Here is an 18,143-nt window from a genome sequence, read left to right on the forward strand (position 1 = left end):
CCCCATTATCCTCCTCTCGTCTTCCTCCATCAGCGGATCCCTTCGGGTCCACCTGCAGGATGCCTTCTCTCCCTCCTCTGACAGCTTCTCACTGCGCCCACTGCCGCCACACTAGTCCAAGCAGCCACCACCTCTCGTCTGCGTTAAACCCCAGCAGCAGCTTCTCACCTCACCTCCCAGTTCCGTTCTTACCTCCTCTCCAGGCCACATTTTAAAGACAAAATTGAGACGACATCCCTCCTGGGCTGAAAACACACCAATGTCTTCACACTCAGACTGATGTGATCTAGTCAAAACGACTGCTTATCTACGGCTCCTCAAACATGGGAGAATCATTCCTGGCTCAGGGCTTTTCTATCTGTCCTTCCCTCCTGTCCCGGGTATTCGTACAGCTCACTCACTTCATTTAGGCCTCTGATTAAACGTCACCTGCTACAGAGGCCTTCTCTTAATTATCCAGCTAAAACCCACACCAAGATCGTTCTCTATCCCACCTCTGCTTCATTTGTTCATAAGCACTTACCATGGGCTTTGTTTACTGATAACTGAAACAGTTTTTATTTGTAATCACAAATACATATTCTTGTAAAATTAAAACAAAAAACAATAAAACTAGAGGAAGTCACACTATAAAAGCTAACAATTAAGGAAAATGCAGACTTAGGTAAAACACAGTCAATGGAAACCGTGGATTCTAAAAGACACTTCTAACCACTTAAAAGAAATGTAAGATCTAATGGCACTTAATATTTGATTTATTTTCACTTAAAATATATGTAGCCTCCCCCTTATTTTTAGGATTACTCACAGTATTCTTATACTTATCAGCTATGGGTAGGCCTGCTGCATATTATAAAGATGGAATGAGGCAAAACAAGTAAGAGAGAATTTTTGAAAAGAGAAAGGAAGGTATGGTGAAAGGAAGGGGGAAAATCAGGTAGAAGGAGAAACCAGAAAGGGGAAGGAAAAAAGGGCAAACTACCATTTGGAAATATTGACAAATCAGATTTTTTTTTTTTTTACCTGGAAATTTCTTATCAATGCACAGGAATAGAAATACGTACACACATCACATACAGATAAAAGTAACGACCCAAATAACTCCATAATATGAGGAAGTAGACAGGGCTTTAGAAAGGGAGTAACACAAAAGAATGATCGGAGAGGGCTTCCGAGCACCAAGACTGAAGAGAAGGCTACGACACGGAAAGGTAGCCAAATGCGGGAAAGGCAAGGGGCAGGCAGAAGGTGCAGAGGTACAGGGAGAGAAAAAGAACTGGAAAGTCTGCAGGCAGGAGGAGCTTAGCATCTGGAAGAACTGAAAACTGCCAGCATGGGTGAATCTCGGAGCAGGAGGAGAATGTGGCTAGAGCTCATGTAGGAGGTGAGCCTGCGCTCAGTTAGGTAGGTCTGTGTGGGTCATACCAAAAAACCACAGGGTCTTTAAAAAGTATAGACAAGAGCGACACAACCACGCTTATTTTAAGACCACTCTGAGGGGCTGAGGATAAACTGGAAGGGGGCAAAAGCAGGAACAGTTAAGAACATTCCGTGTGAATCATTCCCAAATGACTGCGTTCCCTTTTACTCCTTTCTTCCCCCATTCCTACTTCATATCCCATAAACTGAATTCCCCTTCCAAACCCGTGCCCCAGATTTCACCAAACAACAACAAAGAAGCGGGGGGGTGGAGAAAAGCAGCCTTTTTTGACTCTGTGTGCATCTATGTTAGAAACTCACCTTACTGATACCGAAATATTGCTTCTACATAATACCTAATTTAATTTAAAACTTAGTCACGCAAGTCCTTCATCAGCTATACATTTAAACACACACACACACACACACACACACACACACACACACACACAGAGCCACCCACTAATTCCTCAAAATGTTTTTAACTGACCTTAAAATTTGGAGAAAAGTATCGGTTGGCCTTGTCTTTATTTGCTTTGTCGAGATCATTTTTTGTTAAAGTGAGTACTAGATATTCCTTGTCATTATCTGCACGCTCTATACTGCAAATACTATCAATTTCTTGATCACATAGACTTCCATTTTCTACTTTTTCTGAGGTTTCCTCTGGTCCTGGTATGAAGAATGTGTTTACCCAAAAGTGAAACATTTTGTCCTTTAAAAAAAAAAAAAAGACAAATTTTAAATTTTTTTAGAGAAGAAAATATATCACCTATATTCAACATTTGCCCCAAGAAGTCAATAAAATAAGCCACATGTCATTTGATAGTCTGAATAAAGACAAACATACAGACTTGTATTTGGCAAGCTGTGGGTTATCTGTTGTATCTAATTCACATACATTTATTCTTTTGTTCAAATTTTAGACCAAAAATGTAATTCCACAAGTTCTAAGATAACTTACTTTTGTTTTAAAACCTTAGGTAAAATTTTTCCTTTCTTGTCTAATATAAGCTTTAAAAAAATGTTTGACTTTGTACGTATGTGTATATGAAAATGGGTTTAATGTTCTGTTTCACCGAGTTATTCATTTCAGGGGCGCCTGGGTGGCTCAGTTGGTTAAGCATCTGCCTTCAGCTCAGGTCATGATCTCAGGGTCCTGGGATTGAGCCCCACGTCGGGCTTCCTGCTCAGCGGGGAGTCTGCTTCTCCCTCTGCAACCCCTACAGAATCCTTCTCTCTCTCTCAGATAAATAAATAAAATCTTTAAAAAAATCTATCCATTACAAAATTTACTTCAACAAAAGTTCTTGAAATGTCAGCACAACTTCCCGATGAAGCAAGGCAGATCCATTTCTACTTCAGAAGCAATACAAACTCTAAGTGGCTCCAGTTTCCTACATGACAATATGTGTGTCTGAAAATGTTCAGAATATGGGGGAAGGAAGACAAGCAATTCTGACTTGTTATAAAATGCCTATTTTTAAAAAATTACTCCTTACAAATAATACAAGGTCCTGTTAATCAAAAAACACATCAGAAGTTCATCACTTCAAACCTTTCTTGACCAACACAAGAAAATGTTCTCTCTCTCTCTTCTCTTAATGACTGGAATTTGGCCTACATGGATCACGTGACAGTGAATGATGTGCAGCTTTGTGACATCTTATCTGGTGCCTTAAATTGCCAGTAACTTTTTTATTCTAATTTACCTTCGAGTTTTGCTATTTTCCCAGGAAGATGGTAAGACCCTTAAGTATCTTACATTTAACTGTCTTTTTATCTTTTAACAGTACCTAGCAATCTCACATATAAGACTTTAAAAAAACATATTTGTTAATTTTAATTATTTTAGCAAAGCTATTTTTTGCTTACTTAGAGTCAGAAGAACATAAGCTAGTACTATTTAAATCTCCAAAAATGTGGATTCTGTATAGGTACTGATTATATTAAACCTGTTTTTGTTTAAATCACAGCAACATTTATAACAGGCAGGGAGAATCACATAAAATAGAAATATATGTAAAGTAATCCCAGATATAGATGTATTACAAATACTAATCTAATCTTCAATTTTATATGTATTAAAGTAATGTACAGATGATAACTGAAAATAAGAACTTATGCACTCCTAAAGGTATAGGGAGACAGTGATGCAGGTGCCTATTTTTAAAAGTAAAATATAAAATTTTAGGGGCACCTGGCTGGCTCCGCTGGTAGAGTGTGTGACTCTTGATCTCAGGGTCATGGATTCAAGCCCCATGTTAAAAAAATAAATAAACAAACAAATAAATGCTTTTTAAAAAAATAAATAAAACTTTACATGTACCAGTCCTATAATGAATAGAAGGGAAAAAATACTTAAACACTGGCTAACGCTCCCTGGACTACTGAAAAATTACTTTCCAAAGTTATCGAGATATATTTAACTATCATTTACATAGAATAGGTAGGAAATGCATTTCCAGTGAAAAAACCAGTTTAACATTTTGTAATTTCCCAGCTATGCGGATTCTGGATATAGGAAATTGTATTTCTTCAGATAAGTCAAGGTAGAGTTTAAAATTTTTGTAACAAATGAAACTTCCTCTTCTTTTTTTTTTTAAAGCTAAATATCAGGAAAACTAAATCAGTCCCATTACTGAGAATGTCTAAAGATTGGCAATACGTTTAATGAGGCAGTAACAACATACAAAGCTACTATTTTTGTTCATGACTACCCCAAATTTTGCACCTTAAGTGCACTCACCTTAAATATTCATACTTAGTATTTTAGACCAAGATAGTTTAAGAATGAGCTCTTGAATTCTCTAACTATGGCTCAGTAATATGCAAACCTCACTAACTTTCAAAAGCTGCATATTTAGTACATTTTTAATACATGTTTTATTACTTCTTTTGCATACTTTATCACTCTCCTAACTAAAATTCGCAATAATTCAATAAATTTGAGAAAGCTAAATATAAAATGATGTAGTCTCAGGAAACATAAACCAAAATGGGGGAAAAGTGGTCTGTGTCATTACACAAGACCATGGAACAGACCTTATTTATACATATAGATGAAGTTTTTTACAAACTCATGGCCCCTTGCTAACTTTTCCTCGGTAACTGATCATCCTGTCTAAAAGGACAGTAACTGATTTAATGGGGTATGTAATCTTTAATATTTTTATGAAATTTCTCTGCATAACCCAACTTAAAGAAAGTTCATCTCAAATTACAATGACATAAGGACTTTCCTCTAATAAGATTTTTTACCATTATAATGGCTCATCAGTGTTACAGTAAGCAAAGCATGTGCAGATCTAACAGACAACCAGTTATAATTCATTAGATGGTCAGTCACAAAATATTATCCTGTAAGCTCTCCTTACAGAATGATTTCTGCCTAACCAAATATTTTAAGCAAAAGATCTGAGGTTACTGTTCAGAGTATGGCGATTTTGGATATTCTTCCCAATAAAAGGAAAGTGCAAACCTTTTTTAGCATCTTGTTCTGTTTGTGGAAGAACTCTACTTTGATGTCACCACACACAGGCAAAGGCTGAGGGAACTCAAAGTACATGAACTTGTCTTCCCGTCGTGTGGGTCCTGAATTGGAGGAATAGATCTTCACCTTTAGCTGGCAGACCACAAACTGAGGATCTGCATGGTTAAACACACGTTAGCATCACTTGACAGGAAATGCCTTCAAATGTCAAACAGTCAAAAACCATTTTAATAGTTAATGTTAGCAATACACACAAATTAGTGATTCTGCATCTGTAACCCAGATCTAAAACAAATCAGTATTTAAACAAAACAAAACAAAAAGGTCAAAAAGTATAATCAGTCCAACAGTAGACTTCCGGCACTACAATAACAGCAAAACTTTAACATTAAAATGTTAAAGATCCAATATAAATTAGATTTATAATTAAAATGCTAAAATAATTTTCTGGCACATCTATGAACTGCGTAAAAAATAACTTTAAAAATAGATATTTGCTGCAGTATTTTAATGTCTCTACCACATAACAAAACCCACAAAATACAAATCATTACATGTTCACAAGATGCATAAGAATATAATCTATTTATTCCATAAACACAAGACTCAATATTTATAAAAATATTAACGATTATTTATTTATTTTACCTATAGCTCACATTTTATTTCTTAAAGGGATATAAAGCCTTCATCATGAGAAACAGGAAGAGATTTGAAATGTCTGCAAAGAAATACAACAGACTCAAGTACAAACTGCAGCAAAATCCCCCTCCCTCCAAAACACACTCCATTTTCATTAACAAGTATTTTGGCTTTGGCCTCTGTTTTAAAATAAAGGAAAGGATTATATGTTTTAGTGATTAACCTTATGAATAAGAAGTGGGTCTTGAAGGAAATATGCCAAGACAATTGAGAAATAAAATCCCAAGCTTGCAAAAAGTACATGAAAAATTTCATGTATATTTCATATATTTTTATGTATAAAATATACACATATATAAAAACAGGCATAAAATCCTCAACACTAAAAGGCATCATCCTTAAAGATGCAAAAAGAAGTTTCACATTGTTTACAAATGTGACCAACAAGTGAGAAAAAGGCAAAAGGCTTATCCAAGCTAGATGCACTTTCTAGTTTAATAAACACATACCGGCTCATCTGCGCAGTATCTAAAGCAGCATCAGCATTCACATAATAAACAGCAGGTTTGATAACAGCCTGTTGGGTTTTTCTAATATGAATCTGTGAGGCATTTATCACAAGAAAAAGGACACTCCCAAAAGGGGAAACATCACACTAACAATCTGTCAATAATTGCCGCATCCTTGACTAATGGTTCAAAGTACAGCGAGCCATTTTACAAGACTATGTGATTCTGAAAATTTCACTAGAAACTCTAGCTTGAAAAAGCAAACAAAAAGGTATGATTTCAAAGCTGTGACAAAAATCAGCCAGGATGAAAATGCCTTGTAATCTTATTAAGACTCCACTAGTTCAGAATCTGATAATCCTCATTTTAGAACTTTAAAAGGCATATTAACAGTATAAGCCAGATTTCAATTAAACTACATCTAAAATGTGCATCTTCAGGAATTCGAGAACTGTATAATCAATTCATAAACTAATTACAAATCAGTGTGACTTAGAATTTACCCCCCAAAACTAAGTTAAAAAGTTTTAATAAAAATAAGTGGAAAAGATTTCCTCAAATCACTAAAGAAAATCATTTCCTTTACAATATGAATTTCCCATCTTCGATCTCTAAGACCTAACTTATCAGAAGCCCAACATCAGTACAGTTCTGCAGACTTCTGAGACACAAGTCAGGTATTTTCTCTTTGATACGACTGATACGTTCTAAAGAAAGGACAAGTCAATACCTGGTCAACAAGCCAGGATTCAATTGTTCTGACATACGCATATTGATGTATTGTGTATGGAGAGAAAAATCACGGTGATCATCTTTTACTAACATTTTAACCCCTTTAGATGTAAAGAGTATAGTAACTTTTCCTTTATTTAGGGATAGTAGGGCAATAATCCAGTAAGAAAACAGCTGCTGACCCAACCACTTTGCAGAAGCTGCTCTGTTTTCCTCACTGGCCCCGCCCTCCTCCTGAACCCAAAGGCACAGCTCGCCGGGCCTCAGCCCTCCCACTGTCTCCCCGAGCCTTCCCACTCTCTAGCCCCACACCGTATCTACACGGAGGGCTAGCTAACTATTACGTCTATTGCCCGGTGCGTCCCCAAATATCAGATCTAACTCTCACCTGAGATTCAAACCCACACTTTCAAGAACCCACTGAGGATCTTCATGTGAACAGCTCGCCTTCACCTGACCAAAACATGTTTAAAACCAAAAACATTCATGCCTCCAAGTCTCAGTGAGATTCATTTTTCCTTCTTCCCTTTTCTGTGAATTATTGATGTGTCCAGAATCGAAATTGACAAAATATTTAGATATAAATGGCAAAGTAAAGAGCAATGATTTGATTGCCTTAGCAAAGCACATCTGGCTTACAGCAAGTCCTGCTAACTGGATTCCTTCCCACCCCTGGCTCCCCATCACCACTTCCTACACAGCCAGACTTAAAACAGAGCCTAAGCCTCTCAAACTGTCACTGATGCCACAGCATCTATCAAATCAAGTCTGCCATCCCCATTCAGGGTCCCCTGACAGTCGGCCACACATCCCACCCTACTCTGTTCCCTGGGTCCAGCTCATGTCCTACTGTTGTACTTCAAGTCAGGCCCGCAACACTTCCTTCAGTTTTAATGCCAATCTAAACAGAATGCTTTCTCCACCGTTCAAAGAAGAGCTGGACTTGCTCCATGAAACTATCTGACAACCCCCAAAACTTTTATTTTTCTGAAGACACCATTTATAATTTATACATATAACCTCCCATTCAATTATGTATTACTTATAATACAGCTTCATGACACAGTATGAAATCACAGGGCATAAATGGAGAACTAGAAAATCACTTAGTAAAGATTAAAAAGTTTTCAGTAGTCAGTAATTTTTAAAGCTTAAATACTGAAAAGAGACAAAAACAAAACAAAAATCCACCACGATGTTTAACTCTAGGCAGGCAGAGTAGAAGTGATAGAAGATTTGGTGCTAGAGAAGCCAATGTGAAAAAATTACACTACACAGGAAGATTACTGAACTGAACGTTCTCTTTCCTTTATTATCTCCCTAATATGTCATACCTTTCTTTCGGTCCTTACACCTGATATTTATCCTCCAGGAAGAGCAGGAATGTTTTCTTCCTTTTTCCTTCTCCTCTATGAATGTGTTAAGTTCCTATGTCAATCACCTCTGACAGTCCAGTGCCTTGCATTTAGAAGTTATCAAAAACTTGATTTTTTTGACGTAGAGTTGACACACAATGTGACATTAGTTTCAGGCATACAACACAAGGATTCCACAAGTGTGTACACTGTGCTGAGCTCCCCACCAGCGCAGCCACCGCCTGTCCCCATGGAGCACTACTGCAGTGCCCATGACCATACTCCCTGTGCTGGGCCTCTTCCCAGCACCTTTAAAAGTCGTGCTGAGATGACGCCAGCATCAGTGAGGTCTCTGAGAAGCCTATAACATGCTCTATTCATAAATTTGTTGCCTATGATAAAGGTGTCCAGCCCTAAGAATACAGGAAAGATATGATGAAGACATATGATGAGGACACCTAACTGAAAAAGACAAACACCACCAAGAAATTAATTTCCTCAGTATAGGTTAATTTAGGGATAGAAATTTTTTAATTACATAAATATTTTCAAGAAGCAAAACTTAAAACTAAAAACTAAAACCACTAACAAATTACAAAATCTCACTGAAATATTATTAGAGGTATTCAAAGAAATACCGTAGTGGTCTCTTATCTACAAACTATGAAATTGCACTCTGAATAAATGAAACATATTTCTTAAACATGAAAACATGACTGATCGCTGCCAAGGCAGAAACTAATGTAAAATTCTGTTACAGAAAAAAGCAGCAACAGTTTGGTCTTTTACAGGGCTGGATGATACTTCCTTCCACGCATTCTCTCTTGACTAACTGCTTTGGGTCTGAGTATTAAGTATTAAGGCTCCTCTCAGCCCAGCTAAGAACTCCACCCAAGAACGCCAGAGAAGCAGAACAGGATCAGAATGACGGAGGGAGGCTCACAGTGGTTTGTGTGAGAGAGAAATCAGTAAGAGGCAGACATCACTGACATGATCTCTATTTAGTACGTATCGAGAAAGTTTCAGATTTCAAAATATCTTCATTTTATTGACAAGCAAACATAAAGACCGGTAGATGGTGTGCCTGGGTTTACAGAGTCGAGTAATGAGAGAGCTAGAACTGGAACTTGGATCTAAATCCAGGTTGTCTCTAATACTCCACACACCTTGACTCAACCCTATTCACTCAACGTATTTCAGCTGGTCACCATGTCTTATAACTTTTTCCCTTCCTTCCTATTGTCCCTGTCACCATTACTACCACTATCTAGTCTTCCTAAGATAGGAAGGAACTGGTCCCTGCCCCCACACCAGGAAACTAATGAATCCCACTGCTACTCTATGCTGGATCTCTACTGGGATGGGTTTTTTAGTCATCTGGTCACAATTCAGGCTGCATTTGGTGGATACAGCAAAGAATGTTTCTTTCATAAATATAATTTGGCTTCTAAGACATTAAAACCCACTGCTCTTGACTTCCTTAGCCCAATGTGCTGAACAACTGAGCTACTTATTTAGTCTGGATACTTCAGAAATACATACCCCTGCATAAATTTTAAGTGTGGTAAATTTCTTTCTAGATTTTTCTGTAAACGTCTAGTTATGTTCAGAAAAGTGTTCCAATACATGGAAGGATGAGAATTTAGAGCACTTACTGCAAGTTCCGCCACTGAACATTGGAATAGTTTCAAACATCATCTTGTGAAACAACAGTGCCACTGGTCTATAATCCAGATGATTCTTTAACAGGTAGCTATAATAATACACATAGCGCCTCTGACTGGGAATAGTTACTCCCTGGTGGACAGAAAAAAAAAAAAAAAAACAAGAAAGAAAAGCCAAATTCAAAAGAAAAATTCCATTATAGTTATTTTACTAAATTGTTATGGTAACTGGGTTGTACCCACTGAAGAACATATATACATTAGAAATTTGACCTTAAATGATTAATATTTAAATCCAGCTCGACAACAGAGTAAATCAGAGCAACATCAGTACAAAGGAAAATATCAGAATAACTTTTCTCCCTTAAAATATAATTATAATACCCTCATTTATTCAATGGTCACCACAATGCTCCAACCCACGAACCCAGTAAGCAAAGGCCTCTGCATATCCAAAATAATGGTCAAAGGCATCTGCACTACACCCGTGCTCTTTACACACAGGGCTTCCTGCAAAAATTTATGGACTTTTATTGAACACACCATTCCTCAAAACCTTGGTTACTTATTTTTTAGGCAAAAGTCTATCAGAATCAGCAGAACACATAAAGGCATAGTGCCTTTAAGAGACAGAAATAGCACCAGCAAAAAATGATGGCCTTGGACGCCCCCATAAAAACAGGAATATGTGGCTGGCATAAATGTATGCAAGAATTCTATAACAGAGGTACTTAAGAGATGTCCCCAAGCTACATAATATCTCTTTGCAGAAGAAACCAGGGATATACATAACGTTTGAGGAAATTTCAGTATTACAAATGCTAAAAATATATATAAAATTCATGTACTATTAGAAATCTAGTGTGTGCAGCCATGCGTTCATTAATGCTGCTGAATAAATGAGGTCTGAAGTCTCCTTTCCTAGGATGTGTGTAACTTCAGGAAAATTCAAGCATTTCACTTAGAAACAGAAGGTGAGTAGTAACATGAAGACGTCTGACAGTTAAAAGTGACTTACAGAAAGCTTAAAAGTATATTCAAGAGAAAAAAGAATTTGCAATATTTTTAAGTTATTACTGGCATCTCAATCTCCCCATGTGTTAAACAGTCTGGACACAAATGCTTTTCTTCCCTCTAATAGAAAGTATAAAGTATGTTAATGTGAGTTTAAAGACAGATATATAGAATGGCAGGTAAACAGGTATTCACTCTAGTATTCTCAGGTTTGTTTTTTGTTTTTTGTTTTTTTTTTTAAAGCTTAGCATGATCTCATTACAATTAAAAAATACATAAAATGTCAAAAAATGGATAAAAGCCATTTCAAATAAGGACAAATGATTTAAGATTCTGGCTATAGTGCACAGACCACGCAATCAGAAGACTTGGATTTGAAAGCTAGACAGTCGAAACACCAACTCTAATCTGTTTCCTCAGGAAAATGAAGACAATTAATACCTACCCTGTCTTCTTCACAGGATTCTCATGAGGAGTAAACACTAAATGCAGTTACACAAAAGCATGCTAAACCTACAAAATGTTACACAAATCCTAGTTAGCAGTTTTAGAAATCCTACCCACATTTGAAGTATAATTTGGAAGAACTGGAATTTTGGTTCTGTGTACAGTATTTTCTTAAAAGAAATGGTGGTGAAATAGTATTACTGTGAAAAGCTCCTAGAAAAACTAATGTTAAAAATCATTATTAATAAAAAGTGTTTAAACTTAAAATGGTGTACTGTATCACATTATTTAATGCTACTTCAATAAACAACTTTTCATATTTATCAAGATAAAAAACACAATTGCTTTGTGCAGGTGGGAGGAGAATAGCAGATGGACGATGGCTGGGCAGGAAGGAACCTTTTTTGAACCATGTGAATTTATGATTTAGTCTAAAAATTAAATAAAATTAAATTAAAAATTCAAAAAATTAAACCAATGGGAGTGTATAATAAGACGAAGCTGCCAAGTTATTTGTTGGGGTTTAGTGGAATGAGATGATTTTTTTCCTCTTTATCTTCTTGGTGTAAGTTTGTATGAATAATTAAAAGGTTTCCAAAGCTTTAATTTTTCTCAAGTAGCAAGTGATTGGTAGCACATCTATAATGCAGTTTTTTATATACTGAGTTAATCCTTACCAAAAAGCGCGAGGCAAATGTATAATGAAAGAATGTATGAATCTACTAGATGTCAATAATGGATGAATAATTTGTGTGTAATATAAGCTGAACAAAATTACTGACATAATTCAAAGAAAAACACTGAAAAGCACAATTTAAATTTAATTAATTAATTCTCTTACTATCAAATTATGCATAATTCAGCTTCTGTAGCTTAACTTTGCAATTCCTACCTAGCAGCGCCCTCAAATACAATGCATTCAGATTCACAGAAATAACAGAGTTTGAAGTCTCAAATATGTACGGACCACCGGCATTAGTGTGTCCTTTACTCTTATCTCATCTCTCATGACCACAATGCACACTTACTCAAACTAAATTAATGGTACAATGAATCATACTGTAATCTAAATTTTGAAATAAAATGAATACAACTCCCATACTAAATTGACAATGCAATTTATAACTCTTCAAATATCTTATTTCCTGAATGCATATACTGAAAACAATAGTTTATGTGCATGTTCTACCTACAGCATTTTGACTATAAAGACTTAATAATCTTTTTTAATACCTAAGAAATGAACATTTTAATGATCAAAAATTTATTTTATAAATATGAAAAGAGGGCTGAACGTCAAAGGTCTTGGAGATTGAAAAATAACTACATTTTCAAAATTTCCATTTTTCACTTAAATTAACCAAGAACATTTAAGCTAAACTGGTCTATAACTGTCTGCCAAATTATCCACCATCTACCATTGATGACTCTTCTTTTCCACTCTAAATGCAAAGAAAATTACTTATATTCTTAACCTTTTTTCCAGGGGTAACTTTTAAAACATTCTAATCTTAGCTACACTTGGCCTTCTTCAGGCCGACTTCATGCCACATTCCTGGCCATCATTTCAAAAGGCCACCAGTACTTCTTCGATTCCCTATGTTCACAGACAAGGAGGGGGCCCGGGAAGATGTGTGGTGCTCCTCCCAAGGTCTAATGCCTTTACTCAGTCTCACCTACGACTCCCAATCTCTTTCATTCCAAACCTTAAACTGAGTGATGACTTCTGCACTCTGTTCAACCCACCTGTCTTTCTCTCCTGTCCCAGACAGACATCACCCTCAATGAATGTAGCTCTTACTTCACTGGGAACCCTGAGGTCATCCGGTGTGGGCACTCCCAAAATTCCCTTCTCCCATCTTAACATTTTTTCACTCCTGATATTTTATAAAAGTGCCTCTGCACGTTCGCCTAGGTTCCATTTTGGCAAGTGCTCTATTAATTATCCCCTCTCTGGCATTTGTCTTTCTTTTACCTGTCTCCTCCTAATAATCAGCTCAGGTAACCCTTGTCCTTGATCCAAAACAATTCAAGGACCAAAAATGCACACTCTCCCCAAATCTTGTATCTCTCTCAAATTGTCACCCTCCTTCTCTATCTAAACAAACTCCTTTAGGTAAGCTTCTGCTCCTTAGCTCATGGGAATCTGTTATCATGAGGCTGATTTCTTAATGGTCATTAGTTCTTTGTTTTTTTTTTTTTTTAAAGATTTTATTTATTCATTTGACAGAGAGAGACACAGCGAGAGAGGGAACACAAGCAGGAGGGAGTGGGAGAAAGAGAAGCAGACTTCCTGCGGGAGCAGAGAGCCCGATGCGGGGCCCGATCCCAGGACCCTGGGATCATGACCTGAGCCAAAGGCAGACGCTTAACGACTGAGCCACCCAGGCGCCCCATGGTCATTAGTTCTTAATGGTCACTAACAGTCATTTCCTACTATTTCCTTAGTCTCATCCTGAATCATTTTTTGCTGCCATTTTGAAAATTCCCTGCCTCTATCTTAGAACACACTCTCGAAGGTTTTCTCCTACCTTTACTGGCTATCTCTTCACTTCTTTCCCTAAATGTGAGCATACCTCGGAAATCTGATCTGAGCGAGCCCCTCTTTGTCAATCCTCTCTGTTGTAGTAGTTTAATTATCAATCTTACACATTAACTCCGAAGCCTGTGTCTCTCAGTACGACTTTATCTCCAACTCCCAGTCCAGAATTTCTAATACTTGGCTGGACAATTCTACCCTGAAATTTCAGAACCACTTAAAACACAACATATGTAAAAAATGAAGCTTTCCTATTCTTGCATGGACCAAGCTGTTATTTCTATTCATGATATTCACTATTTTCCCCAGCATCTGAGCCCAAAACATCTTCTAATACCATCACTGCTACTGGTTATTGAACTGTTACCATGTTCTTTGCCCTGCTCTAAGTACTTTCATTAGGTATAATTTAGTATTCATGAAGTGGGTATTATTGGTAACACCATTTTATAGATGAGGTAAGGTCACACCTCTTATAAGTAATGGAACTAAGGTTCACCCTAGTACTCCAACTCAAGAGTTTATACTCAATCACTGATGCTACATCTTCTTCCTGCTAGAGTAAAGGAAACAATCGGAGAGGGAGTAGCGATCTACCCAGGGTTACAGAAGAGAGGAGTAAGGACATCCCAGCACTACAGCAAAGGCCCAGGCCGCAGAGTAAAGGCAGAGATTGGTCAGCAGATCAACTACCTGGCATCTATATACAGTACATACATACATACATACATACATAGACATACACACACACACACACACACAGAAAGCACACCAGCGGTTAAGTTCATTTAGGACGCTCTTAGATTTCTACACATCTACTCAGATGCCAAAATCCAGACTTAGTGACATACCTCTCAAAATACCAGTTCTAGTTTTCTGTGGCCATTCTAGTTCAATCACCTCCTGCAATTTTGCAACAGCCAAATGATTAGCAGCCTCTGATTTATCTATTCTCCAATCTATTTTTTATACCCACTCTTCAATTAACTTATAAAATAAGATGAATCACACTAACAATTCAAAATACTAAATGGTTTCCCAGCGACTACTCAAATAAGAACACTCATCACACACTGTAATTCCATAACAACATAGAAATACAGCCCAACCTCTTTTCCACTCTTACCTCGCACAACTCCCTTGAATGTGCTTTTACTTCTGGCCAAACCGAAGTATTTAATTTCTCCCATATTATACTTGCTGTTTTTAAAGTATGCTATCTTTATCAGATTAAGGGCATTAATCTGCAAGCAGTCATCTGGGAAGTTTTACAGATTTTCTAACACCTAGACCAACTTAGATAACAGAATTATTCAACACTTCCAGGTCTGACAGCAGCCACGTGAAATACAATTCAGATTAGGTACATTGTGAGGGCTCCTACACATTTTCATTCTTGGATGGTCTGTTCAAATTTTGGACTTCACCTTCAAGCAACGATGTTCATTGAAAATTGCTTATGTCCCATTGAAATTTTCAAATTCATTAGCACAGACCAAAATATAATTTTTAGTTACCTCCACAGTGTAGTTCTATCACCTTTCTCAAACTTAATGTATAATCTGTGTTTCCCCTTTCTCTTCTTTTTCCTTGAAAAGAACTTTAAAAGACATGTATTGGTTTTATTGGCAATTTCATACAATCTGTGTTTGAAATTATTAGTTCAAATGGTTTACTGCTTGCTAATTCACAATTTATATTTTCGTCTTTATTAATCCCTCTCTCCTACTGGTTATTATCTTAATAATCTCTAAAATATATTTCTATTTCCCCACTGACCCCAAATTATTTAAGTAACTAGTTTTAAATTTCCAAATGGTTGATATGATTTGATTAAACGTTTTTTAAAAATCTCTAGCTGGAGGTACCTAGGTGGCTCAGTCGGTTAAGCGTCCAACTCTTGGTGTCGGCTCAGGTCATGATCTCAGGGTCATGAGATTTGAGACCCGCATCGGACTCCAGGCTCAGTGTGGAATCTGCTTGAGAGTCCCTCTCCCTCTCCCTCTGCTCCCCTTCCACTTGCACACACACACACACACACACACACACACACACACACACACACACTCTCTCTCTCTCTCTCAAATCAATAAATGAAATCTTTAAAAAAATAGACAAAAAGCCAAAATTATGTATTTAAAAACTCTCTAGCTATACTGAATTATAAATCAAGGAATGATTGATTTATAATCAAACCCCAAGGAATGGAGTTTATATATTTCTACTTGGAGAGATTTTCTTTGTAGTTGGCCTAATGAATTATCAATCTTGGTAACTGTTTTACAGACGACAAAAAAAGAAAAGAAAAAAGATACATTTTATGGGCTATTTTTTATTATATTACTCAAGCCATCTATATTTCTTTTTGTGTGCCTTCTTGATCTTCAAGTATTATTAAAGATTCCTATTATTGCTGCTTTTCTGTCAATTTTTTCTTCATTTCTTCCAGCTTTTCTTACTGTATTTGATGTTATGTTTAGCACATAAGAGTTCATACCTGCTAATTCTTTGTTGTGGAGTGTACCCTGTGTGAATATAAAATGACATTCTTCATCTAGTTTTATACATTTTGTTGTAAACGCACTCTGATAATGATATCCTGTCATCTGCCTTTTCCCAATGTATCTTTAATGAACCACTTACTTTTCTAACCTGAGTTGTTTTAGGTAAGTCTTTTCTATATGATTAATCTCTTAAAAACAGAAACTTAGAAGTTTAGGTTATACACATCTTTCAAACCTAGGATACTGTCATAGTACTTCCGGGCCAGAATTCCACCTGGATACCACAACACAAGATATGTAAGGTTTTGCTCATATTCTGTGCATCAGGACTCTCAGTCAGATCATCTTCTCTAAGATGAATTCACAATCTAAATTCCTCAGTTAAAGAAGTAATTTTCTACTTCAGTAAACTTTCCACTGGCACTTCTAAACTCAGAAATAATGTCGATGTTTTAAAATAATAATGTTTGCTTGAATCTTGAAAATCTATGTTTCAGAATGTTCACAACAAGATTATTACAGGAAAGTAATTCAACAAAGGGAGAAATATAGCTCTCAGGAATGGTTATTATCATCATGATGACATATAGCAGTAGTTACTGTATATTAAGCTAAGTGCCAGACATTTTACATATATCCCCAATACTACCACGACTTTATAAGACCAATATTATCACCTCTATTTCAAGGATAAGAAAACAGTCCCAGGGCACATAATTATCCTGTTCAAAACCAGGACCTGAACCTAAATGTGACTCTGATTCTAGAACTTTATACTCCGATGTCCTGGGTTTTACTAACAGCACACAAACTAACAAGGTCATATGAAAGAAGTCACACCCTGTTTGAGCACTATTTTTCCCATCTATGAAGACCCTCCAAAGTTTAGAGTATTACAGTGCTTCAGTTCCATGAAACTAATGGTAAGTAATGTATCAACAATAGTGCTGCATGAATCACAGAATCCTTCAGAATAATACAAAGCGGACACCTGGCACAGTTCTCTCCACACAGCATCCTTTGCCCTGTGGGAAGCTATCATTCCCTCTGTGGTTTTACGGAGGTGGGATGGGCTCTATTCTTCAGTATCAGATATACGTCCAGAATGTTTGGTTCAGGGATGGGTACATGCCCTAATCCAGGTAAATCAGAACCTAATCTAGGAATGTTTGCTCAAACTGTAGCTCTCTTCCTCCTGCAGTTGCTAAAGTAGCCAGGATGTAACCCTGGGGCTGCTAGGAGTCATACACCTTGCTATTATTTGCAAGGAGACTGCCTGAAGAGAAAGCACATACAGAGCAAAGGAGAGAGCTGAGAGAGAGCTCACCGACACCTATTAAGCATCTAAGTCCGAGCCAGAGGTTTTAAGGTTATATAAGCCAATATAAATGTCTCCTTGTATTTATGCTCTTTTGAGTTGGGCTTCTGTGAGTGGAAACTGAGACAGAGTATAATATAGCTACTTTTTTCTTTTTTAAGTTTCTATTTCTACTCTGGGGATCAAAATAATGCAGAAGAATAATCTGGACAGGCGAACAGAGTACTGTAGAAAAAATACTAGATTTGAGGTTAGGAGACAGGTTTGAGTCATTACACAGACAATGACCTAGGACAGACTGATCTTTATATGTTTATTTGATCATTTATATTAGAACAGGTCTGAACTGAATCATTACTAAAGTCCTTCAAGGTATAAAAACCTTATATATAACTTTATGAATATACAGATTGTCTAACAGGCGTAAATACCATGCATTAGAGGGACACAGTTTAGCCCAGAAGAATTAATGTGTTAGAAAAATTAGAATGTTATATAAGGAGTTCT

The 18,143-nt window shown here is 36.7% G+C and overlaps 1 protein-coding gene across 5 annotated transcripts in view; it reads right to left on the bottom strand.

Annotated features, from left to right (window-relative positions):
* PTEN (phosphatase and tensin homolog) overlaps positions 1–18,143 on the bottom strand; it is a 100,523-nt gene that overhangs the window by 15,548 nt on the left and 66,832 nt on the right. For all 5 annotated transcript variants that reach the window (XR_015767089.1, XM_088019863.1, XM_088019864.1 and 2 more), the window contains 3 exons: positions 9,806–9,947; positions 4,901–5,067; positions 1,910–2,134 (listed from right to left, as the gene is read on the bottom strand). Coding sequence is in view for 4 of the 5 variants with exons in the window: in XM_088019863.1 (XP_087875989.1) it covers positions 1,910–2,134; positions 4,901–5,067; positions 9,806–9,947 (534 nt within the window). In the remaining variant the exon portion in view is untranslated. The remainder of the gene's footprint in view (positions 1–1,909; positions 2,135–4,900; positions 5,068–9,805; positions 9,948–18,143) is intronic.

The sequence above is a fragment of the Eumetopias jubatus genome, unplaced genomic scaffold (assembly GCF_037043125.1).
Source record: "Eumetopias jubatus isolate StellerSeaLion01/CBP00866 unplaced genomic scaffold, mEumJub1_p1.0 scaffold_17, whole genome shotgun sequence".
In the NCBI taxonomy this organism is placed as follows: domain Eukaryota; kingdom Metazoa; phylum Chordata; class Mammalia; order Carnivora; family Otariidae; genus Eumetopias; species Eumetopias jubatus.